The sequence below is a fragment of the Pseudonaja textilis genome, chromosome 3 (assembly GCF_049901715.1).
Source record: "Pseudonaja textilis isolate UNSWEBS1 chromosome 3, rPseTex1.2, whole genome shotgun sequence".
Classification (NCBI taxonomy): Eukaryota; Metazoa; Chordata; class Lepidosauria; order Squamata; family Elapidae; genus Pseudonaja; species Pseudonaja textilis.
Window position 1 is genome coordinate 108912784 of NC_141992.1, and position 25337 is coordinate 108938120.

A 25337-nucleotide genomic window follows, 5' to 3' on the forward strand; every position below is an offset into this window, starting at 1 on the left:
AACTTTGAATGGTTGCTAAATGAGTGATTAACTGGTGGTCCCAGGTAAGGCCTACCTGTGTTAGAAATTTTGTTTTTAAAGGTAACAACAACATATGAGAATGAGATTTAAAAAAAACATGCAATAACAAATGTTTTAAATATTTTTAAAAAGAAAACTATGCTTAAAAAGCACAATATTTTAAAAAAAATATAATTGAAAATTTCTATTCCATTCATTAAAGAATCAGTGTATCGACAAAAGGAAAATCAATACTGCACTAGTATCCATTTTAGAGCTTTATAGATCAGTTACAAATTAAAGAATCAGGCAAATAATGAACATCTTTCTTTATACTAGAGTAGAAGAGAAGACAAATTTCCTGATTGTAAAAAAAAATAAGATCTATTTTTGGCCATTCCCATTTTAAAAATATTTAATCAGAAAGACTACTAACCTGTTTCCCCAAAAATATGACCTACCCTGAAATTAAGTCCTAGCTTGATTTTTACATGTGTACCCAATATAAGCCTAGCCTCCAAAATAAGCCCTAATTAAGATCCTGCCCGCTCCAGAGTGGACGGGTCAAAATTAAGTTGGGTGGGGGTAAGGGTGGTGGAGCTGCCTTACTACTTACCTGTGGGCAGTTGTAGCCAGGCCTCACAACACTCCGACACCTGCCTTGCCAGCCCAATTTCTTCTGCAGCTGGCAAGGCTTGGCAAGGCTTTCCTGAAGGCCTCTATAGCTAATAACAAAGCTCTGGATTGATCTGGAGCTCTGTTATCAGCTGCAGAGGCCTTCATGAAAGCCTTGCCGGCCACAGAACAAGATCATGAAGGCCTCTGACAGCAAAAAGGAGGCCAGGGGTTAAGCGCGCAAGTGAGTCAGTAGGTGACATCTCCCGAAAATAAGACCTGGTGCCTTTTTTGGTAGCAAAAAAATATATAAACATGTAGACATATGTAAAAGAATTACATAAGTTAGAAAACAGATTAGCAGATTTTCAGCAATGAATTTCTATAGAAAGTATATATGATAAAATTTTTGAAACACTGATTTAAAATTGGCAGCAGGAAAATAAGAAGTTGAAAGAATTTCAAGCAGGATAACTTACCTCTTTGGATGTGTCTGGAAGCAGTTCACTCCGATTTCTATGGTCCACGTTATCTGTAGAAACAGGAATATTGGGACTGAAAATCATAAGGTCACTCTTGGCACCAGCCTCTGTGCTCACACCTGCCAGGATGTGGCTGTGGCGATTGGAATAGGACCAGCTGCCTACTTCACTAGCACAGACAAGGGTGGCCATGCCAGGGCCATACACCATGGATTCCTTTGCCTTGGAGTGACATCGTAGAGCCATATAAACAAAAATGGCCAGCAGGAACAGGCTGGAAACAGAGCAGATGGCAATGATCAAATAGATGTTCATGGAGTTCACCGGAGGCATGAAGCTCTCTCCAGACTTGGGGAAGTGAACAGCTGTTTTCATGGTCTGGAAACTTGTCACCAATGACACACTCAGAGTAGCTGTAGCTGAGAGTTGAGGTATCCCATGATCCTTCACAAGAACCAACACACTCTGGATTTTGCTTCCTTCTGACTCATCCCAAGAATATTTGGTACTCACCTCACCACTAAACTGCCCTACAGTCCAAGGACCATTGCTTTCTTCAAGCAGTTCATAGCTTAGCCATGCATTGTATCCAGAATCTGCATCCAAGGCATGGATCTTCCCTACAATATGCCCAGGAATCACAGGGACCGCTAGAAGAATCAGGTTCTCTTCTGATGACCTTGATACAGAAGGTGCATTGTCATTCTCATCCATCACAAAGACTTGAACAGTCGCATTGCCACATAAGGAAGGCATTCCGGCATCCTTGGCTCTCACCTGGAACTCCAGCAGTTTCAACTCCTCATAGTCCAAGGACTGCAAAGCATAGAGCTTTCCACTCTCCGAATGTACAGAGATGTAGCTTGACAATGGCCAGAGGTTCTCATCTATCCAGTAGGTGATCAGAGCATTCTCAGCGATGTCTGGGTCTGTGGCAGATACTGTGAAGATGTGAGCACCAGGGGGATTGTTCTCCTTCACAAAGACTGTGTAGGAGGGCTGTGGGAAAGCTGGAGCATTGTCATTTATATCGCTGATAGGCACTAAGAGGGTGAGACTGGAAGACAGTGGTGGAACACCTTGATCTTCCACTGTCACAACCATCCTGTATTCAGCCACCTGCTCTCGATCTAGGATTGCAGCAACAATTAGGGAGTAGTAGTTCTTGAATGTGGACTCGAGTTGGAAGGGGACTCCAGTGGGCCTGAGGAAACAGTTTATTTGTCCATTGTTGCCAGAATCCCTGTCAGAAGCCCTCATGATGGCTACCACAGTCCCTGGAGGGGAATCCTCTGGCAATGGCACAGAGAGAGAATTCACAGATAATTCTGGAATGTTGTCATTCATGTCCAAAACCTCAATGATAACTTTACAGTGCCCTGATAATGGAAAACTACCTTTATCTTTTGCCAGAATTGGAAGTTCATGAAAATTACTTTCTTCATAGTCCGCTTTTCCAATCACTGTGATTTCACCTGTATCAGAATTGATACTAAATAGCTTTGTTACGTCTAGATTTAGGCTATTACTAAAAAAATAAGAGATTTCCCCATTAAGCCCTTCATCTAAATCTGTTGCATTCAGATTAATAACTAATGACCCACTGGCGGTGTTTTCTAGCAACTTTACCCTATAAATAGATTGATTAAACACAGGAGGGTTGTCATTCACATCCAGCACATTGATGACGAGCTGAACAGTTCCTGTGAGTTTTGGTTCACCTCCATCAGTGGCTGTCAATACTAAATGATGCACAGGGCTCTCCTCTCTGTCAAGTGGCACCTTCAATAGGAGTACTACAGATTTGCTATCAACTTCATCATTTCCTGAATCCAGAACAAAATGTTTGTTTGGACTGAGCTTGTAAGTCAATAGAGCATTAGTACCAATATCTGTATCAGAGGCTCCTTCTAATGGAAATCGTGTAACTAATGTTACAAATTCTGCTATGCTCAGAATCTGTTCCCTGGTAGAGAAGATAGGAGCATTGTCATTAATGTCTTTGATTTCAACCTCCACATGAAAGAACCTCAGAGGTTTCTCCACAATCACCTCCAGATGAATAATACAGTCTGCATTCTTGACACAATGCTCCTCCCTGTCTATCCGGGAATTTACAAACAAGATCCCATTCTGCAGGTTTACCTCAAAATAGCCCTCCTCTCCTTTGGACAGCATCCGGAACATCCGAGGCACCAGCTCGCTCACCTCCAGCCCCAGATCCTGGGCGATGCGGCCCACAAAGGCACCATGCTGGGATTCCTCTAGCACAGAATAATGGAGCTGGCCGCTCCCCATTTTCCAGACGGTGTAGAGGAGAAGCAGCTGCAGCAGCCCCTTCGGCCAGGTAAGCATTGCAAACACAACACCAGCAAGCTCTTCTCTTTTTCTCCAAATATCTTGACTTAAAGGTGTCAGGAGCAGAGCCCATCTAGCTCAGCCATACTGGCAATGCGTTCATAGGTTGAATCCTGGCTTGTTGAGCTTTCTCTGTTGTTTGATATTTCCCTTGTGGATCTGGCTGGCAGGAATGTCGGTCCCTTTAAGGGAGGGGCTCTGCATTTTCAGTTTCACTTACAGGGTTTCCTTAGGAAACAGTGACCTCTTGTGACCAAAGTCAAAATGAGAATCAGACTTCCATTCTCCATTGAGCAAGCCTCTGGGATACTTTTTCCGTCAATGTCTTGCTAATCCTTTATGTATCTCTGATGTGCAGTTTTCCTTCTTCAAATGTTATATTAATTTGAATCTGATACTGATCCCTTGATGCTTCCATGGAATTGCATCATAATGGAATGGAATGTCTGGTTCTCTGGCCATCATCCCCATTGCTCACAATAGATGAGCACCATACAGATGGGGGGAAGTTGAAGTAGTTGCAAAACATTTGAATCAGACTTTTGACCAAGATCACAAATATTGGAACATTAATTCCAAAGAAACTCATAATGGTATTCCAATGCTATGAAAGCAGAAGTTCTAGTTTTATTTTTGTGTTTGGCTGGATATGCACCTCTTGAACCTTTTAGATAAATGAGAAGCTAGGCAAGGTCTCAGAAAAGTCATGTGATGTCATAATTGACTTATTCCTGAAATAGGTTACATGTTGCAATTAATCTAACCCACATGTTAGAGTGCATTTTCAAAGTTTAGAAACTCTTGTTCTTTTCCTTGATTAGTCTGTTACTTTAGTGTCATCAAGTCTACAAAGTGAACCATAGAATAACAGAGTTAGAAGGGACCTTGGAGTCCATCTAGTCCAACCATCCACCAAATGTCTGAGAGATGGCAGCCCAATCTCTTCTTGAAAGCTTCCAGTGATGAAACTCCCACAACTTCTGAAGGCAAGCTGTTCCATTGGTTAATTGTTCTCACTGTTAAAAAATTTCTCCTTATTTCCAGGTTGAATCTCCCCTTGATCAGTTTCCATCCATTATTCCTTGTCTGGCCTTCAGGTGCTTTGGAAAATAGCTTGACTCTTTCCTCTCTGTGGCAGCCCCCCAAATATTGGAACATACCATGTCTTCCCTTGTCCTTTTCTTCACTAGACTAACCAAGCCCAGTTCCAGCAAATGTTCTTTTAGCCTCCAGTCCCCTAATCATCTTGATTGCTCTTCTCTGCACTTTTTCTAGAACCTCAACATTTTTTTTATAGTGTAGTGACCAAAACTGTATGCAGTATGGTCTAAGTGTGGTCATTAGATGAGATTAGATTAGATTCAACTTTATTGTCATTGCCATGGATACAGGCAACAAAATGTAGTTAGTATCCAACCAGAAGTGCAAAACAACAGTAAAATATAAATATATGTATACAAATATGCAAGGCATCTATGAATATGTCAATGGAAAACACAACAAAATGTATGTACACAAGCACACAAAATAAGTGTGACTGCACATATATGAACATATACAACTGTACAAAATGTTTATGGACATATTGAATATAAATACAAATGCACAGAGAATTATACAAAATACATCATATATTATCAAGGGAAGCATCAGCATATGTTTGGGGACAAACAAACTGAGGAGTTCAGCAAGGAAACCGCTGTGTGGTAAAAGCTGTTCCCTAGCCTGCTGGTCTTAGACTGCAGGCACCTGGACCTCCTCCCAGATGGAAGAAGAGTAAACAGTTTGTGGGCTGGATGGAAAGGGTCCTTAACGATGCGGTGGGCTTTACGCAGACATTGTTTCCTCTGAATGTCCACAATGGCAGGAAGTGGAATCCCTATAATGCGTTGGGCGGTTTTTACCACCCTCTGTAATGCCTTTTTTTCTTTTATAGTGCAATTTCCATACCAAACTGAGATAAAGCTAGTTAAGATGCTCTCAACCCTGCAGCGGTAGAAATTAGTCAGAATAGCTGAGGAGAGGTGATTCTTCCTCAGTAATCTCAGGAAGAAGAGGCGCTGGTGAGCTTTCTTAATCAGACTAGTGGTGTTAATCTGCCAGGACAAGTCCTCAGAGAGGTGGATCCCCAGGAACTTGAAGCTGGTGACACGTTCTACCATTCTCCCGTTGATGTATATAGGAGTGTGTGTGTGACCATTCTTTTTCCTGAAGTCCACAATGAGCTCTTTGGTCTTGTTAGTATTAAGTAACGTTATTGTCAGCGGAACACGTAGCTAGGCACTGCACCTCCTCTCTGTACTCTGAATCGCCGTCATCGTTGATGAGTCCAATCACCGTAGTATCATCTGCGATCTTGATAATGGTGTTAGAGCCATACGCAGGCCTGCAGTCATAGGTGAAGAGAGAGAACAGGAAGAGGCTCAGCATACAGCCTTGGGGTACGCCAGTACTCAGTGTGATAGTAGATGAAGTGGAGTTATTCAACTTGACATGTTGTGGTCTGTTTGTCAAAAAGTCCAGTATCCAATTACAAAGAGTAGTGTTAATGCCAAGGTCACCAAGTTTAGTGATCAGCCTGGAGGGAATGACTGTATTAAACGCTGAAGTCAACAAACAGCATTCTAGCATAGGTATTCTTATTGTCCAGGTGTGTTAAAGTGGTGTGTAATGCTGTAGAAACAGCATCCTCAGTACTCCTGGTCTTGCTGTAGGCAAATTGGTAAGGGTCCAGTGTAGTTGGGAGGTAAGTTTTGAGATGTGCCAGGACTAGCTGCTTGAAGCATTTCATGATTGTAGATGTAAGTGCTATAGGGCAGTAGTCATTCAGACACTCTGGCTTCGAGTGTTTAGGCACCAGCACGATGGAAGTGGTCTTGAAGCAAGTTGGTACAGTTGCTTGGGAAAGAGACAGATTGAAAATGTCAGTCAAAACCACAGACAACTGTTCAGCACAAGCCCTAAGTACACGTCCTGAAATGCCATCAGGGCCCACAGCTTTACGTGTGTTGATCCGGCTCAGAACAACGCAGACTTCAGTAGTAGAGAGTGTGAGGGGCTGTAAGTCTGATCTTGGTGACTATCTGCTGGTTGTCTCGTTCAAAGTGAGCATAAAAATCATTTAGCTTGCTCATCAAGAAATAAGACATTAGCAAATGAGGAAATAAAATGGACAGGCTTGTAGTCGGCAATATTTTTGATGCCCTGCCACATGCATTGAGGACTGGAGTTAGCAAAATGATCCTCAATACGCTTATAGCTACGCATTGCTGTCTTAATACCCCTTCTCATATTGGCCCTAGACGCACTATAGGCCTGTCTGTCACCGGATCTGAAGGCAACGCCTCAAGTCTTAAACAAGAGACAGACCTCCCTATTCATCCATGGCTTCTGATTAAGATATATGATGATCTGTTTTTCAGTTGTAACACTGTTGATTGTGAAGTTAGTATGATCCAAAATGGAGGAGATATATTTATCAATGTCCATGTGAGAGTCAGAGGTAGCTTGAGAGGCAAATATACTCCAGTCCGTGTGCTGAAATCGGTCCTCAGTATATTATCTGATTCTTCTGGCCAAACTTGGATTGTAGTCACAGAGGAGTTCACATGTTGGATGAGCAGTGTGTATTTAGGGAGTAGGAACAATGGGAGGTGATCAGACTGTCCCAGGTGGGGGAGACAGAAAACTCTGTATGCATCTTCAACATTAGTGTAGACCTGATTCAATGTTTTATTCCCTCTTGTATGACATAAAATACTCTGATGAAATTTAGCGAGTACTGTTCTCAAATTAGAGTGATTAAAATCACCCCCAACAATGAAAGCAGCCTCAGGATGCAATGCTAATTGTTTGCTAATAGCTGCATAAAGTTCTTTCATTGCTAGCTTGGCATTAGCATCCACTGGGATATATGCAGCCGTTATTATTAAAGAAGTGAACTCCTTTGGTAGGCAAAAAGGTCTACACTTGATCATGAGGAATTCCACGTTAGCAGAGCAATGTTTCTCAACAATAGCAGAGTTTGTGCACATAAATGCATAAACCCCCAACTCTAATCTTACTGGAGCCTTCCACTGTTCTGTCCAGCCATAGAGTATAGCAACCAGCTAATTTAATAGTGCTATCGGGAATGCCACTATTCAACCATGTTTCCGTAAAAATGATGATGTCACAATCCATGAATCCTTTGTTGGTAGCAATACGAAGTCGAAGTTCATCCATCTTATTTGCCAGAGAGCGTACTTTACGAAGAAAAATGCTAGGTAAAGAGAGCCAATGCGGCTTTAGCCCCAGCTTAGCTCTCAAACCTCCACACCTCCCTGGTCTTTGTTTACTATCTCGACACTGCCTTTGAGCACTTCCGCCCAGCCAGGAAGAGTGCATAGCCTCTGATATCTTGGAAATCTCAGCAGGGATGAGATGAATGTCTAAAATGTCACTGTTGTGATAAATAAAGCTGATTTCCAAAAGTTCCTGTCGACTGTAGGAAGTCAAACCCAAACTGTTTTGTGTAAACAGACTGGCTACGAATAAAAAAACAACTATTAGCTTGCAAATTCTAGGTAGACACTGAGCCTCATGTTGTGCATGTACCATCATCTTGTGGTAGAGTCATACTAGTACTACTAGAACTTGTGGTCTTAGGTGTTGTTCCTTACCACTATTATATTGCCAAATTATTTTTAGGAGACTATAGAAGACATTCTAAGTCATTAGTAAAGTCCCTGCTCAGAAATAAATAAATAAATAAATAGGTAGTGAAACCAGTTTCAAAATTCTATTTATGTGATCCCTTTAAAACTACATTGGATTGGTATAAAAACCATGAATCTATGTCTCTGTTTTTTCATTTGCATTCTCTTTTTTTCTTTAGTTCCTTTTTATTTTGCATTGCTTTTTTACTTTCATGGGTTTTTTATTCCTTTTTTCCACATCTTATTTTCATATGACCTGTTTAGCATGTACTTTTTTGTATTAAATCTTGTGAGGAGAAGAAAAAAGTACAGAAATTCAAACAATTACTCTTTTATATTTCATTTCAAGTGAATTAATGAGTCTGTCATGGAATGTCATTGAATAACCTCATATAACAATTTTCATTAGCCTGGAAAGAAAATTTCATGAACAAAGTCACAACTTGTTAACCTTGAATCAAGAGGGTCTATCTCATTTTTTACACAAACCTTTACTGTAGTTTTTGTTTCCTCAGATAGAATAGCCCAAGTATATTCCATTCATGTAACAGATAGCAATTGTCCACTATTCCAAAAAGGATAAAATTTCAAAGGGAATACATATACAGGTAAGACTTGCCTCACTATTATTTAATTTTAGTCTAACACTTGTAACTTTGTTGCAATAGTTTTAGAAAGAGAAATAAGGTTTGAAGCTATTTAAATTATAGTGAAAAAACTGATCAACATATTAAGAAATATGGATTTATCCTCTTTATTTATATAATATAAAAACTGGTCAGACTGGTCGATATTATGTTATTATATGGTCGAGGATTAATTATTAAAGTTTCAAGTATAGTTGTCAGTTTCCTTTTCTCTATTTTTCCTTTGTTTTAAGTATACTTTTCTGATGTGTTCCCTCCTTCCTTTCCTCCCCTAAAACGACAAAAATGAAAATAAATTTAGCTATGTAAAGTTGCAAGCCTTGGGATCTATTACAATAGACACAGAAGCTTCACGCTACATACTTGCCTTCAGTTTGATGATTTGGTAGCTCTTTGGAAGATAGGCTAAAGATCTAGAAGACTGACAAACTTGAGCACTGGGTCCTATCCAACAAGAAGCAGTAAGAAAAGTAAGGTCCTTGCATTTAGGAAAAACTAACTGCATAGGTATAGAATAGGTGGTACTTGGCTCAACAGTATTAACCGTGAGAAGTATCTAGGTGTCCTAGTGGACCCATCCAAGTATGAACCAGCAGTGTGCTGCAGCTGCCAAAAAAGCCAATACAGTCCCAAGATGCATCAAACAGAGGAACAGAATCAAGATCACAAGAAGTGATAATACCACTTAATACCACACTAGTGAGGCCACACTTGGAATACTGCATGCAGTTCTAGTCACCACAATACAAAAAAGATGTTTCAACTCTAGAAGAAGTGCAGAGGAGAGCAACAAAGATGATTAAGATACTGGAGGCTAAAGCATATGATGAACTGTTGAGGGAGCTGATTATATCTAGTATTTCTTTCAACATGTAATTCTTTTAACATTTCTTTCAACAAGTGAAAAACAAGAAAAAAGTCAAGGAAACAACTGGTCCATAAATGGGAGAAGATGACAGGGAGGTAACAGACAGCAAGAAGAAAGTTAAAATGCTTAATTCATTCTTTGCATCTTTTCCTTTTTCATTACATAAAAGGAAATAATAGTCTAAACTATCCAAAACAGTACCAAGAATACAAATCAAAATAGGCAAGACAATGGTAAGAGAACACCAGACCACTCTAGACAAACCCAAATCAGATGGATTACATCCCAGAATTCTGAAGGAGTCAGCAGATGTGATCACAGAACCATATATTTCAAAGATCCTGGAGCATGGGTGAAGAGGACTGGAAAAGAGCTGATGTTGTTCCAATGTTGAAATGGAGGGAAATGAATCCAGGAAACTACACACCAAACAGCCTGACATCAATAACCAAGAAGATCTTTAACAAGATAATCAAGCAATGAATCTGCAAACACTTAGAAACCCAGAAGTCAGCGGACCATGCCAGACAAACCTTATCGTATTTTTTTTTCATAAAGTCACTAAATCTGTGGAACAGGAAAATGCTGTGGACATAGTTGACTTAGACAGTAAGAAATTGGACAAAGTAGGCCACAGTCCACTTCTTGGTAAGATAGAAAAATCACCACCAGAAAGATTTTTAACTGGCTGACTAATTACACTCAATTGCAGTTGTTAATGGAACTACATATAAATGGAGGAAAGCACATAGTGGGCTATTTCGAAGTTCTGTCTTAGGGTCAGTACTCTTCAACATCTTTATAAACAATTTACATAAGGAGAATTCATCAAATTTGCAGACAACACCAAGCTGGGAGAAAGTCAACACTGAAGAACATAGGTTCAAGATCTAGAAAGACCTTGACAGACCTGGGCCCCATCCATCAAAGTGCAATTCAGAAAAGGTCTTACACTTAACCAAGAAAACCCAAATACACAGGTATAGAATAGGTTGTACCTGGCTCAACAGCAGTAAATGTGAAAGGGATCTAGGTGTCCTAGTGGACAATCATGTAAATATTAGCCAGCAGTGTCTTGCAGTTCCCCCACCCCCACCCCACCACCCCCCATGCAGAGTAAAAGTCAAATGGAGTGCTAGGTCAACTTGATACTGCGCTACTAAGACCACAATTAGAATGCTGTGCCCAATTTTGGACAAAAAGATATTGAGACTCTAGACAGGAATAACAGAATAACAGAGTTGGAAGGGACCTTGGAGGTTTTCAATCCCATGCATGAGCAGGAGACTCTATACCATTTCAGAGAAATGGCTGTCAGTATCTTCTTTAAAACGTCCAGCGATGCAGCACCCACAACTTCTGGAGGCAAACCATTCCAACTGATTAATTATTCTAATTGTTATTTCTGGGTTGGTTCTCTCCTTAATTAGTTTCCATCCATTGATTCTTGTCCTGCTTTGGAAAATAGGTTGGCCCCCCTCTTCCTTATGGCAGGCCAATATTCCAATATTCCTAGATATTGGATCGCTGCTATCATGTCACCCCTATTCCTTCAACTTTCATGGAAAACCATGTTTCACACACACATCCAGTCAAATCCACATTAGGCTTTGGATAATCCATGGTTAATCAGTAGAGAAAAAGGAAAGAGTGCAAGGAAGAGCAATAAAGATGATTAGGGGACTGGAGCTGAAAGTATATAATGAATAGTTGCAGCGATTGGTTATGCCTAGTCTAATGAAGAGAAGGACTAGGAATGACATGACAGTAGATTTCCACTACTTGATGGGATGTCACAGAGAAGACAGGATGGACTTATTTTCCAAAGCACCAGAAAGCAGGAAGTATGGGTGGAAATTTATTAAATAGATCCAACTAAGGAGAAATTTCCTGACAATGAAAACAATTAATCAAGGGAAAGATTTGCCTCCTGGAGTTGTTGGGGTCAATCATTATAGGTTTTCAGGAACACACTGGACAACTATTTGTCCAGGATGGTATATGGTCTTTACACTGAGCAGCTAGTTGGACTTAAAAACTTCTAAGGTCCTTTGCGGTCCTATATTCTATGAGTTTTTGATCAGTATTCTTTCAATAGATATTTCAAGTCAGCTTTAGATTCATTGAATTAGAAAAGGTATCATGTTCACATATAACAATCTTATTAATCAGAATATTATAGTACAAGTTGTCAAATGCCTTGGTGAAATAAGTATATTAGGTGTTCATACCATTCCTACAATTTCAGTAAGTTGAGTAACTCTTACAATAAGTAAAACATCACCCAGCTGACCTTGGCTGATGTCAAGAAAGTAAACATGGCTGGACTGGGAGTACATAGATGAGGGAAGACTAAGACATCCCCGGCTTATAAAATAGATTATGAAGATAAAAATACATCACAGACTGGCAAAGCACACCTTTGCTGAGAAAAATGTCTGATTAAACAAATAAAGTCCCCATTTGACAGATTCTTAATTGCTCTATGAGTTTCTCAGAATACAGCGAGAATTCCTTGAGCTCCATCATCTTCAGTTAGATAGGTTGGAGTTCCCTGCTAGCTGCCCTTTGCTGAGAATTTGGGAAACTGAGGTTCACACAACTTGACAAAGTTGGGAAACTTTGCTGATCCTCCCCTGAACCAATGTCAGGATGTCAAAACCTTAGATTCCCAAATCTTATTTTGTTGAAGGTTGCAAGGATTTCCCTCCTCCAATGCCCTCATATTTCATCTATTTTCTCAGATTATTCATTTAGCTAAAGAAGTTGAAGACTTGGGTTTTCATATGACACAATCCTTCCCCACTCCCAAAACACACACTAAGTTGACACCATAGAATGTAAGGATTGGATTGAACAATAAAACAATATTATCTGAAGACTAATCCTAAATTTTAACCATAGAAATAGGATGCTACGTGGAAAACAAGACGCCAAGAGCTGCACTCACCTTTTTATCAGAATCTGGGGGCACATCCACCCCATTGATAAGTTCCCCATTATCTGCAAAGACAGGAATGTTGGGACTGAAAATCATAAGGTCACTCTTGGCACCAGCCTCTGTGCTCACACCTGCCAGGATGTGGCTGTGGCGATTGGAATAGGACCAGCTTCCCACTTCACTTGCACACACCAGGGTGGCCATGCCAGGGCCATAAACCATGGATTCCTTTGCCTTGCAGTGGCATCGCAGGGCCACGTAGATGAGAGTTGCCAGCAAGAAGAGGCTGGAAACGGAGCAGATGGCAATGATCAGATAGATGTTGATCGAGTCCACCAGGGGCATGAAGCTCTCGCTTGACCTTTGAAGATTAACATCCGTTTTGATTGCTTGACCACTTGTCATAAGTGACACACTCAAGGTGGCGGTGGCTGAAAGTTGTGGTTTTCCATGATCCTTAACAAGAACAAGGACACCCAGGGTTTTGCTTGCTTCTGATTCATCAAGAGGATATTTGGTACCCACTTCACCACTATACTGCGCTACAGTCCAAGGACCATGGCTTTCTTCAAGCAGTTCATAGCTTAGCCATGCATTGTATCCAGAATCTGCATCCAAAGCATGGATCTTGCCTACAATATGCCCAGGCAACACAGGGACCACTAGAAGAATCAGGTTCTTTTCTGATGATCCTGACACAACAGGTGCATTGTCATTCTCATCCATCACAAAGACTTGAATAGTCGTGTTGCCACACAAGGAGGGCATTCCGGCATCCTTGGCTCTCACCTGGAACTCCAGCAGTTTCAACTCCTCATAGTCAAAGGACTGCAAAGCATAGAGCTTTCCACTCTCTGAATGTACAGAGATGTAGCTTGACAATGGCCAGAGATTCTCATCTATCCAGTAGGTGATCAGGGCATTCTCAGCGATGTCTGGGTCCGAGGCAGATATTGTGAAGATGTGAGCACCAGGGGGATTGTTCTCCTTCACAAAGACTGTGTAGGAGGGCTGTGGGAAAGCTGGAGCATTGTCATTTATGTCGCTGATAGGCACTAAGAGGGTGAGACTGGAAGACAGTGGTGGAACACCTTGATCTTCCACGGTCACAACCATCCTGTATTCAGCCACCTGCTCTCGATCTAGGATTGCAGCAACAATGAGGGAGTAGTAGTTCTTGAATGTGGACTCGAGTTTGAAGGGTAATCCAGTGGGCCAGAGGAAACAGTTTATTTGTCCATTGTTGCCAGAATCCCTGTCAGAAGCCCTCATGATGGCTACCACAGTCCCTGGAGGGGAATCCTCTGGCAATGGCACAGAGAGAGAATTCACAGATAATTCTGGAATGTTGTCATTCATGTCCAAAACCTCAATGATAACTTTACAGTGCCCTGATAAGCAAGAATTGCCTTTATCTTCTGCTACAATTGGCAGTTCATATAACTTACTTTCTTCGTAATCTAATTTCCCAATCACTCTGATTTCCCCAGTATCAGAATTTATACTAAACATCTTTGTGACATAATCTAGGCTATCAGTAAAACAATAAGAGATTTCCCTATTAATCCCTTCATCTAAGTCTGTAGCATTCAGATTAATAACTAATGACCCACTAGCTGTATTTTCTAGCAACTTTACCCTATAAACAGATTGGTTAAAGACAGGAGGGTTGTCATTCACATCCAGCACGTTGATGATTAGCTGAACAGTTCCTGTGAGTTTTGGTTCACCCCCATCAGTGGCTGTCAATACTAAATGATGCACTGGGCTCTCCTCTCTGTCAAGTGGCACCTTCAATAGAAGTACTACAAATTTACTCTCATCTTCATCATTTCCTGAATCCAGAATAAAATGTTTGTTAGGGCTGAGCTTGTAAGTTAATAGAGCATTAGTACCAATATCTGAATCAGCTGCTTTCTTAAAAGGAAATCGGGTACCAGAGGCTGTTATAAATTCTGCTATGCTCAGGATCTGTTCCCTGGCTGGAAAGACAGGAGCATTGTCATTAATGTCTTTGATTTCAACCTCCACATGGAAGAACCTGAGAGGTTTCTCCACAATCACCTCCAGATGAAGGACACAGTCTGCATTCTTGGCACACAGCTCCTCCCTATCTATCCGGGAATTTACAAACAAGATCCCATTCTGCAGGTTTACCTCAAAATAGTCCTTCTCTCCTTTGGACAGCATCCGGAACATCCGAGGCACCAGCTCGCTCACCTCCAACCCCAGATCCTGGGCGATGCGGCCCACAAAGGCACCGTGCTGAGATTCCTCCAGCACAGAATAATGGAGCTGGCCGCTCCCCATTTTCCAGACGGTGTAGAGGAGAAGCAGCTGCAGCAGCCCCTTCAGCCAGGTAAGCATTGCAGACACAACACCAGCAAGCTCTTCTCTTTTTCTCCAAATATCTTGACTTAAAGGTGTCAGGAGCAGAGCCCATCTAGCTCAGCCATACTGGCAATACATTCATAGGTTGAATCTTGGCTTGTTGAGCTTTCTCTGTTGTTCAATATTTTCCTTGTGGATCTGGCTGGCAGGAATGTCGGTCCCTTTAAGGGAGGGGCTCTGCATTTTCAGTTTCACTTACAGGGTTTCTTTAGGAAACAGCGACCTCTTGTGATCAAAAGTCAAAATGTGAAACATTTCTATTCTTCATTGAGTCTCTGTGATATTCTTTCCTTAAGGCTCCAAGGGCCTGTTATTCCATCATGTATTTCTGATGTGTAGTTTTCCTTCTTTTGTTCTTTAATATTACATTAATTTGAATCTTATATTTATCCCCTGGTGCTTCCATGGAATTGCATTATAATGGAATGGATATATGTCTGGTTCTCTGGCCATCTTTCCCATTGCTCCCAATAGATGAGCACCAGACAGATTGGGGAAAGTTGAAGTACTTGCAACCCATTTGAATCAGACTTTCGACCAAGATCACAAACATTGGAACATTAATTCCAAAGGAACACGTAACAATATTCCAATGCTATGAAAGCAGAAGTACTTTTCTAGTTTTATTTCTGAGTTTGGGCCGGTATGCAGTTCTTGAACCTTTTAGGCAAATGACAAACAGGGCAAGTTGTCAAAACTCATGTGATGTCTTAACTGACTTATTCCTGAAATAAATTACATGTTGCTATTAATCTAACCCACATATTAGAGTGCATTTCCAAAGGGTAGTAACCAGAGATAGATTTCAAAAATGTTAGCAACAGGTTCTCTTCCTGGTTGTTGAGCGAGCGTGGCCATGGTGGGTGTGGCCCAGTCGGCCTCCTGCACCATGATAATACGAGCTGGGTGACTCATAGCATTTCCAACATTCCAATTAACAATCTCTACTGCGTTTTTCACCATCAAGATTAGCAAAGATGTTTAACAATAAGTCTGCAAAATGTTGGAAATGCTATGAGTCACCCAGCTCGTATTATCATATGTGGTCAAACATGTCAAAAAGCAAAAAAATATTGGATAAAACTCCATACATGGCTGGAAAAAATGATAAAACAGCATATTGTCTTAAAAGCAGAGATATAATCAAGGAAGAGAAGGAAACTGAATACTTTCTGACTTGGGACTTATTTTATCAATGGCTCGCTAGAAAAAACAGGAGCTAGATACAGGGAAATAGACGGACAATAACAGTGATATAAGAAAGGCATGTTGTAAGTAAATAATATTAATATTATTACTGATACTACTATAATTAACATAAATGTAATGAATATTGTTGTAAACATTTTTATTATTATATCCTAAAATATTTGTACCCAGACACACTGTTTGATTGAAATTGGAATTTTTATAAGCTATAGAAATAAAAACTTGGAACAAAAAAAAAAGAACTCATGGGTGGTTCATCTGTCAACCCCACAGATAGCATTTTCCCTTGGGCATATGGGTGATTTTTAAGGGTTTTCTATTACCGTTGTTCTACTCCTAACATTCAGCTTGAGGGTCACCAAGAGTTACACAAAGAACTATAGCTTAATTAATCCCTGTAATATCTATGGAGATTCTCAATCATCCAGGTCATGGTTGTCCCAAAGGTGCTTTTCAAAAGGCAACTGGACTTTGTTTTTTCTTAAAAATATTTCACTTCTCATCCATGACGAGAATGAGAGTAATACATTTTCAAGAAAAAAATAAAGAAAATCAAGTTGTCTTTTGAAAAGCACCTTTGGGGCTATTGTCTGCAATCTGGATGAACTAGCCAAGATAATGTGTTTAGGGGCTTCTACTTGGTAATAGTGATTTGGGAGATTATAGCCAGTCCCCAGAAATGAAAGGAGTCCTCTTGTCTCTGGAAGCTGGCTGCTGGGCCCCACATGGTAAACATTGCATGCAAAAATCCTGCTTGGATTTTGAGATGGACCTTTTTCGGTCAGCTCTCAAAACGGGACAGTTCTATTGACAGGCTGTAGTGGCTTTTGATCTTTCTTGCCAGCTTCCCTATTGACTTTCTGGAGAAGCCGGCAAGGAAGATTTCAAATGGTGATCATTTGCACTTGGCAACCAGTCATGAAGGGGATTTGATTGCCAAATGCCCAGATAACAATCAAGTGACAAGGGGGCACTGCAACAGCCATAGCTTTGGATCGTTAAGCAGACCTATAAATATGAAACATCCCAGCCTCAGAGTATTCCAAAACTTTCAGCCACACTTTTATCTGCATTGAGCCCATCAAAATCTGGTGAGAGATCAAGAAGAACCAGTATGACTGCATTACCCTCATCTCAGCTCTATCAGTGGCCATGTGTCAATCAGGCCAATGATCTCTCTGTGTTATGTCCTGATCTGAAATCTAAGTGAAAGAAATCCAAATAAACTGTTTCCTCCAGGACCCTCTGTAATGACAGCAGCATCACCTTCTCAAAAATCTTCCTTGTTTCGGAGACTGTTCCAAAATGTTCAAGTACAGATGGATCTAGAGAAGGCTTCTTAAAAACAGCAGGAAAACTACGATGATTCTTTTTACTTTTATTTGATCTTTGAATCAATTTCTATCTGTCTATTAGTATATCAGTTCAAGATTTGAAATTCCTTCTAAGTTTGAAGATTTTTGGAATGCTTTCCTTGATTTCCTCAAGTCTGTTTCTGTCTTTGATGTTGTTACAAATCTTATAATACTGTTTCTTGCTTCTTCTAAGACTTCTCTAAAATTCTTTGTTAGGTTTCTGTCCTTACATCTTTGTCTTGGTTCTGGCTTCTTTTCTGGGAAATTTCTATTTTTTGTTCTATGGAAATGTTTGTTCCACAGTTCCTTGGATATTTTGGGCTTCAAAGCAATTCTGGATGTTCTCCTCTGAAATTCTACAGTTACGCCCTGGTCACATTTTTGTTCTTATAACTGAATTCTTCTGCTTCCTTGTATCAATGATATAGTCCCGTGATGGCGAACCTGTGGCACGCGTGCCACAAGGGGCATGCAGAGCCATCTCTGCCGGCATTCGAGCCGTCGCCCTGGATCAAATTCACTGTGCATGCATGTGTGCCTCCCACCAACCAGCTGATTGTTGGGTAACTGTCGTGTCATGCACAGGGAGTGGGGGGCACACAGGAGATGCATGCACATGCACAGAGGCAGGGCAGCTGCATGCACATGTGCAGTCACTCGGCATGCAGGGGGTTGTGTGTGCATGTGCAAGGGGAAGGGGTCATGTGCACATTGCATTATGGGTGCAGGCATGTGCACACTTTTGACACACTTATATAGTCAGTTCAATTTCTGCATAATCTATCTGGGTATGTCTATATATGTGTGTGTGTGTTTTGTTGAAGATGGTGTTAGCAAAGAAGAAATCTTTGTGTTATGTATTGAGCATATAAGGTTGTGTTAAGTCCTGCTACAGTGCAACTAAATTTAGATGATCCTAACTGTTAACTCCAATTGTTTTGGAGGGAAACAGAACATTCATATTTGGGCAGGGTTTTCAAGTTTTATGAGGTCCCTTATTAAGGTCCTATAGGCCCAGAGTGTAAAATTACAGGCTTTTGCCTGCTGTTCCTCAGTTCCAGTTTGAGTCAATAAATTGCTGTTGCAGCTATGCTGACCTGCTGCTTGCCTGCTGAAGCCCACTACATAATACTTTGGACTGACAGAAATTGATATGTAAATCTCCTACTTCATTTACATTTTCTAGGCCATGGAATCCAACTCTATTTTCTTCCTTAAGTTTTCTAACTTTTGCGATCCAGTATACATAAGCATCATATTTTGCTTCCAAGTTCTATTGAATATTTAAATTGCAATTTGACCATAAGACTTATTAAGAAGTATTAAAGAGTTGTCCATGAAGTCCAATTAATATTATTTGGTCATTAGTTGCAGTATAGCCAAGTATTGCTCTTGTTCTATTCTTCCTGACTATGATGACAACAGTCTCATTTCTCTGTTTTTCATGTCCTAAGTAATAAGCCATGTCATCTTCTTGATTAAACATGTTCCATTACATTTCATTTCAATTTTCTAATGCCTAAAATATCAAAGTGTGGTTGATCCATTTCCTGTTTCTCTGTGTCTTGTTTCTGTTATGATATGTACAGAATAACCCTTGAGTAACAAGGATATGCACATGGAAATGTTTATGAGTGTAGTTATGAATAATTATTCAGCCACATACAGATACACTAAATTGAGTTAAAGTTTACTTTAAGAAATAGCACAGTCCAATAAACGGTCCAGGTCATATACGTTTAACAGTCCAAAGAATATCCAATTACAAAGTCTTCTTACCGGTTGCCTTTGTTATTTACAGTAAACAAAAATATCCAAGTATAAGCACAGCATAAATACAACAGAGAACCTTAGATAGCAAAAGAATGTCAGAGACACAGACTGTCAGAGAGAGCAAGCTATGATCTCTAGCTTCCTCTTATGGTAATTTGCAACATAATCAACCAATCAGAATACAGTATAAATCAATACAATGATTTTGTCTTAAAGCTACAAACATACATTGTTGATTTATATATTGCCAACCCAACTAATTGGTGGACAGATTCCTAACAGATTCCTATGTTCGATGTTCCCACTATAAGTCTGTCTTCAGAGTTTACATTTTCTCTTCCTGCATCAGCAACTCAATATCCTGGATGCTTTAACCCAGAGACACAACAAATATCATTAGTACTTCAAAGTTCCTTAGCTATTCTTAAGATGCTTCTTGAGTGCCATCGAACCCAAGGGGCCCAATTATCTGGTACTATATCATCAATCACAATACTGTCTATCCATGCTGTTGGATAGCAGCAACCTTCTCTTCTATAACTCTCTTGTAGGGAGTGACTAACCATATATAGCCTAGTACCAATATATATTCAAAGCCTCTCTTCTATCAGTAGTCAGAATTATTCAATCTAGTGCATATATTATGAGAGAAGTTCCTGATAATCCCACAAGACTGGGCTGAAACCAGGTGGTATATTTTTATCATAACCCCAACATGAATGAGCAACCTCCCTTTGAATATTGAATTAGATGCCATTGTTTTCTTCTGAAAAGTTTGCTATTTAATTAGTTTCCCTTCTATTCCCTCATCTAAATCACTTATACACACACACAAACACACACAAACACATACATACATATATACACACACCCATATATGTATGGGTTCTCCACTCCTCTACTCGTTGTAGAATACCTTATGCCACCAGACTTGAAATTCTAGAACTAGAAAACCTTGAATTACGCCGTCTTCGGTCTGATTTAAGCATGGTATATAAAATCATACATTGCAATGTCCTACCTGTCAATGAATACTTCAGCTTCAACCATAACAACACAAGAGCACACAACAGATACAAACTCAAGGTTAACCGCACCAAGCTTGATTGCAGGAAATACGACTTCAGCAACAGAGTGGTCAATGTCTGGAATACTCTACCCGACTCTGTAGTTTCTTCCCCAAACCCCAAAAACTTTAACCTTAGACTGTCTACTATTGACCTCACCCCTTTCCTAAGAGGTCTGTAGGGGGCGTGCATAAGCGCACCAATGTGCCTACCGTCCCTGTCCTATTGTTTCTTTTATTTTTCTTTTATTTTTCTTATATGTACCCATATCATGTATTCATAATTATGTATACACTTATACTTATTATCTTGTAAACAATTGACAAATAAAATAAATTAAATAAATAAATAAATAAATATATTTGTACGTATGTATGTGTATGTATATGTATATAATATTAAAATATAAGACATACCATTTTAGGCCCAGTACTGTTCAACGTAAGTGTTTTAGATGAGGGAATAGAAGGGGAACTTGTCAATATATACATTCCAAGTGTTGCCTCACTAGTATGGTATAAAACTATATATTATCTATCTATCTATCTAATCCCAAAGATGATAAGGGGGGTGAAAGCTAAATCATAATAAACAGCTGAGAATTTTTGATATATCTAACTTATTAAAGATAAGAATTAGTGGTGACATAAAAGCTGTCTTCCAGTACTTGAGAGGCTGCTACAGAGAAGACAGAAAGTTTCTTAAACAGAGACTCAACCTAGAACTAAACAGAAATTTCCTGACAGTGAGGGCAATTAATTAAGGGAATAGCTTCCCTCCTGGAGTTGTTGCTGCTCCATTGCTGTAGGTTTTCAGGAACAGACTGACCATCTATTTATCCAGGATGATATATGGTCACCTGACTTGAGCAAGGAGATGGACTAGAAGACCTCCAAGGTCCCTTGCAGTGCAATGATTCTATCATTTTTTGATTAGTATTCCTTCAATACATATTACAAGTGAGCTATAGATTCATTGAATTGGCAAGGTATCAAGTTCATATTTAACAAATATATTAATCAGAAAGTTACAATATACTTTATCAAATGCCTTGGTGAAATCAGTATACCATTCCTACAATTTCAAAAAGTTGACTCTTGACTGATCTCAAGAACGTAAGCATGGCTGGACATTGCATACATAGATCCCAGCCTTATAAAATGGATTGCAAAGATAAAAATACCTCACAGAATTAAAGGACTGGCAAATCATATCTATACTGAGAAAATTGTCTAGTTAAACCTAATAGCTGTTAAAATGACAAGGCCATTTAAATTTGGATTAGAGAGCTCTAGTACAAGGTAATATTTGATCATTTTAGGAATATGACTAGTCACTTATCAGTTATAATTTCTGTATTACAAATATATTACTTCTATCCAATTGTTAACAATATTATACTTTCTATTCTTAGAGTTCCAACAATATATTAAGAAGATCTAAACTACCCAAACAAACTTAAAAATAAAGTTTTCTGTGTTATCTACTACATTAATAAAAATTTTAACATTTGCAATTTATGCCAGCCATAAATATTGTCACAAAAAGGGGCACTACACTGAGAATTGATTAATCAAATAACTATCAACAATAGAAAAAACATTATTGTTCATGTACAATTTACTGTTAAGTAAATGACAAACTTTGAACAATTCTATAGCTTCTCAAATTGGAAAAATATTTTATATAAAAAAAAAATTCTTGATTTGTAATTCAATTTATTTTCCATCAAAGTTTAAACCTAACAATTCAAAAAAAAAATACCGTTCAAAGACTAATCCTACATTATAACCATAGAAAAAGCATGCTAAGCAGATGACAAGGACTCCAAGAGCTGCACTCACCTTTTTATCAGAATCTGAGGGCACATCCACCCCATTGATAAGTTCCCCATTATCTGCAAAGACAGGAATGTTGGGACTGAAAATCATAAGGTCACTCTTGGCACCAGCCTCTGTGCTCACACCTGCCAGGATGTGGCTGTGGCGATTGGAATAGGACCAGCTGCCCACTTCACTGGCACACACCAGGGTGGCCATGCCAGGGCCATAAACCATGGATTCCTTTGCCTTGCAGTGGCATCGCAGGACCACGTAGATGAGAGTGGCCAGCAAGAAGAGGCTGGAAACAGAGCAGATGGCAATGATCAGATAGATGTTGATCGAGTCCACCAGGGGCATGAAGCTCTCGCTTGACCTTTGAAGATTAACATCCCTTTTGATTGTCTGACCACTTGTCACAAGTGACACACTCAAGGTGGCTGTGGCTGACAGTTGAGGCTTCCCATGATCCTTTACGAGAACCAGCACACTCTGGATTTTGCTTCCTTCTGACTCATCCAGAGGATATTTGATACCCACCTCACCACTATACTGCGCTACAGTCCAAGGACCATGGCTTTCTTCAAGCAGTTCATAGCTTAGCCATGCATTGTATCCAGAATCTGCATCCAAAGCGTGGATCTTCCCTACAATATGCCCAGGCATCACGGGGACCACTAGAAGAATCAGGTTCTCTTCTGATGACCTTGATACAGAAGGTGCATTGTCATTCTCATCCATCACAAAGACTTGAACAGTCACATTTCCACACAAGGAGGGCATTCCGGCATCCTTGGCTCTCACCTGGAACTCCAGCAGTTTCAACTCCTCATAGTCCAAGGACTGCAAAGCATAGAGTTTTCCACTCTCTGAATGTACAGAGATGTAGCTTGACAATGGCCAGAGGTTCTCATCTATCCAGTAGGTGATCAGAGCATTCCCAGCTACGTCTGGATCTGCGGCAGACATTGTGAAGATGTGAGCACCAGGGGGATTGTTCTCCTTCACAAAGACTGTGTAGGAGGGCTGTGGGAAAGCTGGAGCATTGTCATTTATGTCGCTGATAGGCACTAAGAGGGTGAGACTGGAAGACAATGGTGGGATGCCTTGATCTTCCACTGTCACAACCATCCTGTATTCAGCCACCTGCTCTCGATCTAGGACTGCACCAACAATGAGGGAGTAGTAGTTCTTGAATGTGGACTCGAGTTGGAAGGGTACTCCAGTTGGCCAGAGGAAACAGTTTATTTGTCCATTGTTGCCAGAATCCCTGTCAGAAGCACTGATTATGGCTACCACAGTCCCTGGAGGGGAATCCTCTGGCAATGGCACAGAGAGAGAATTCACAGATAATTCTGGAATGTTGTCATTTATGTCCAACACTTCAGTGAGAACTTTACAGTGCCCTGATAATGGAGAACTGCCTTTATCTTCTGCTATAATTGGAAGTTCATAGAACTTATTTTCTTCATAATCCAATTTTCCAATCACTCTGATTTCCCCAGAATCAGAATTTATACTAAACGTCTTTGTGACATGTGGAGGTGCTTTATTACTAAAAAAATAAGAGATTTCCCTATTAATCCCTTCATCTAAGTCAGTAGCATTCAGAGTAAGGACTAATGACCCACTAGCTGTATTTTCTAGCAACTTTACCCTATAAACAGATTGGTTAAAGACAGGAGGGTTGTCATTCACATCCAGCACATTGATGACTAGCTGAACAGTTCCTGTGAGTTTTGGTTCACCCCCATCAGTGGCTGTCAGTACTAAATGATGCACTGGGCTCTCCTCTCTGTCAAGTGGCACCTTCAATAGAAGTACTACAGATTTACTCTCATCTTCATCATTACCTAAATCAAGAGCAAAATGGTTGTTTGGTGTGAGCTTGTATGTTAACAGAGCATTAGTGCCAATATCTGCATCAGAGGCTCCCTCTAAAGGGAACCGGGTACCAGATGCTGTTGTCAATTCTGCTATGCTCAGGATCTGGTCCCTGGCAGAGAAGATGGGAGCATTGTCATTAATGTCTTTGATTTCAACCTCCACATGGAAGAACCTCAGAGGTTTCTCCACAATCACCTCCAGATGAACAATACAGTCTGCATTCTTGGCACAAAGCTCCTCCCTGTCTATCCGGGAATTTACAAACAAGATCCCATTCTGCAGGTTTACCTCAAAATAGTCCTTCTCTCCTTTGGACAGCATCCGGAACATCCGAGGCACCAGCTCGCTCACCTCTAACCCCAGATCCTGGGCGATGCGGCCCACAAAGGAGCCGTGCTGGGATTCCTCCAGCACAGAATAATGGAGCTGGCCGCTCCCCATTTTCCAGGCGGTGTGGAGCAGAAACAGCTGCAGCAGCCCCTTCAGCCAGGTAAGCATTGCAGACACAACACCAGCAAGCTCTTCTCTTTTTCTCTAAATATCTTGATTAAAAGGTGTCAGGAGCAGAGCCCATCTAGCTCAGCCATACTGGCAATGCGTTCATAGGTTGAATCCTGGCTTGTTGAGCTTTCTCTGTTGTTCAATATTTCCCTTGTGGATCTGGCTGGCAGGAATGTCGGTCCCTTTAAGGGAGGGGCTCTGCATTTTCAGTTTCACTTACAGGATTTCCTTAGGAAACAGCGACCTCTTGTGATCAAAAGTCAAAATGTGAAACAGATTTCCATTCTTCATTGAGCCTCTGTGATATTCTTTCCTTAAGGCTTCAAGGGCCTGCTATTCCTTCATGTATCTCTGTTGTGTAATTTTCCTTCGTTTGTTCTTTAACTATTATTTTAATTTATATCTTATACTGTTACCTTGGTGCTTCCATGGAAATGCATTATAATGGAATACATATATGTCTGGTTCTCTGGCCATCTTTCCCATTGCTCCCAATAGATGAGCACCAGACAGATTGGGGAAAGTTGAAGTACTTGCAACCCATTTGAATGAAACTTTTGATCAAGCTCACAAACATTGGAACATTAATTCCAAAGAATCACATAATGATATTCCAATGCTATGAAAGCAGAAGTACTTTTCTAGTTTTATTTCTGAGTTTGGGATATGCAGTTCTCTAACCGTTTAGGCAAACAAGGCAAGTTGTCAAAACTCATGTGATGTCTT

General features: G+C 40.3%; 2 protein-coding genes across 2 annotated transcripts in view; both read right to left on the bottom strand.

Annotated features, from left to right (window-relative positions):
* The window catches only part of LOC113436464 (protocadherin alpha-5-like), a 203992-nt gene that overhangs the window by 134212 nt on the left and 44443 nt on the right, over window positions 1-25337 (bottom strand). The window lies entirely within an intron of this gene.
* The window catches only part of LOC113455114 (uncharacterized), a 38655-nt gene continuing 25899 nt past the window's right edge, over window positions 12582-25337 (bottom strand). The window contains exons 5-6 of the mRNA XM_087928710.1: window positions 22248-24644; window positions 12582-14957 (exon numbers count right to left, since the gene is read on the bottom strand). Coding sequence (XP_087784836.1) covers window positions 12582-14957; window positions 22248-24644 — 4773 coding nt within the window. The remainder of the gene's footprint in view (window positions 14958-22247; window positions 24645-25337) is intronic.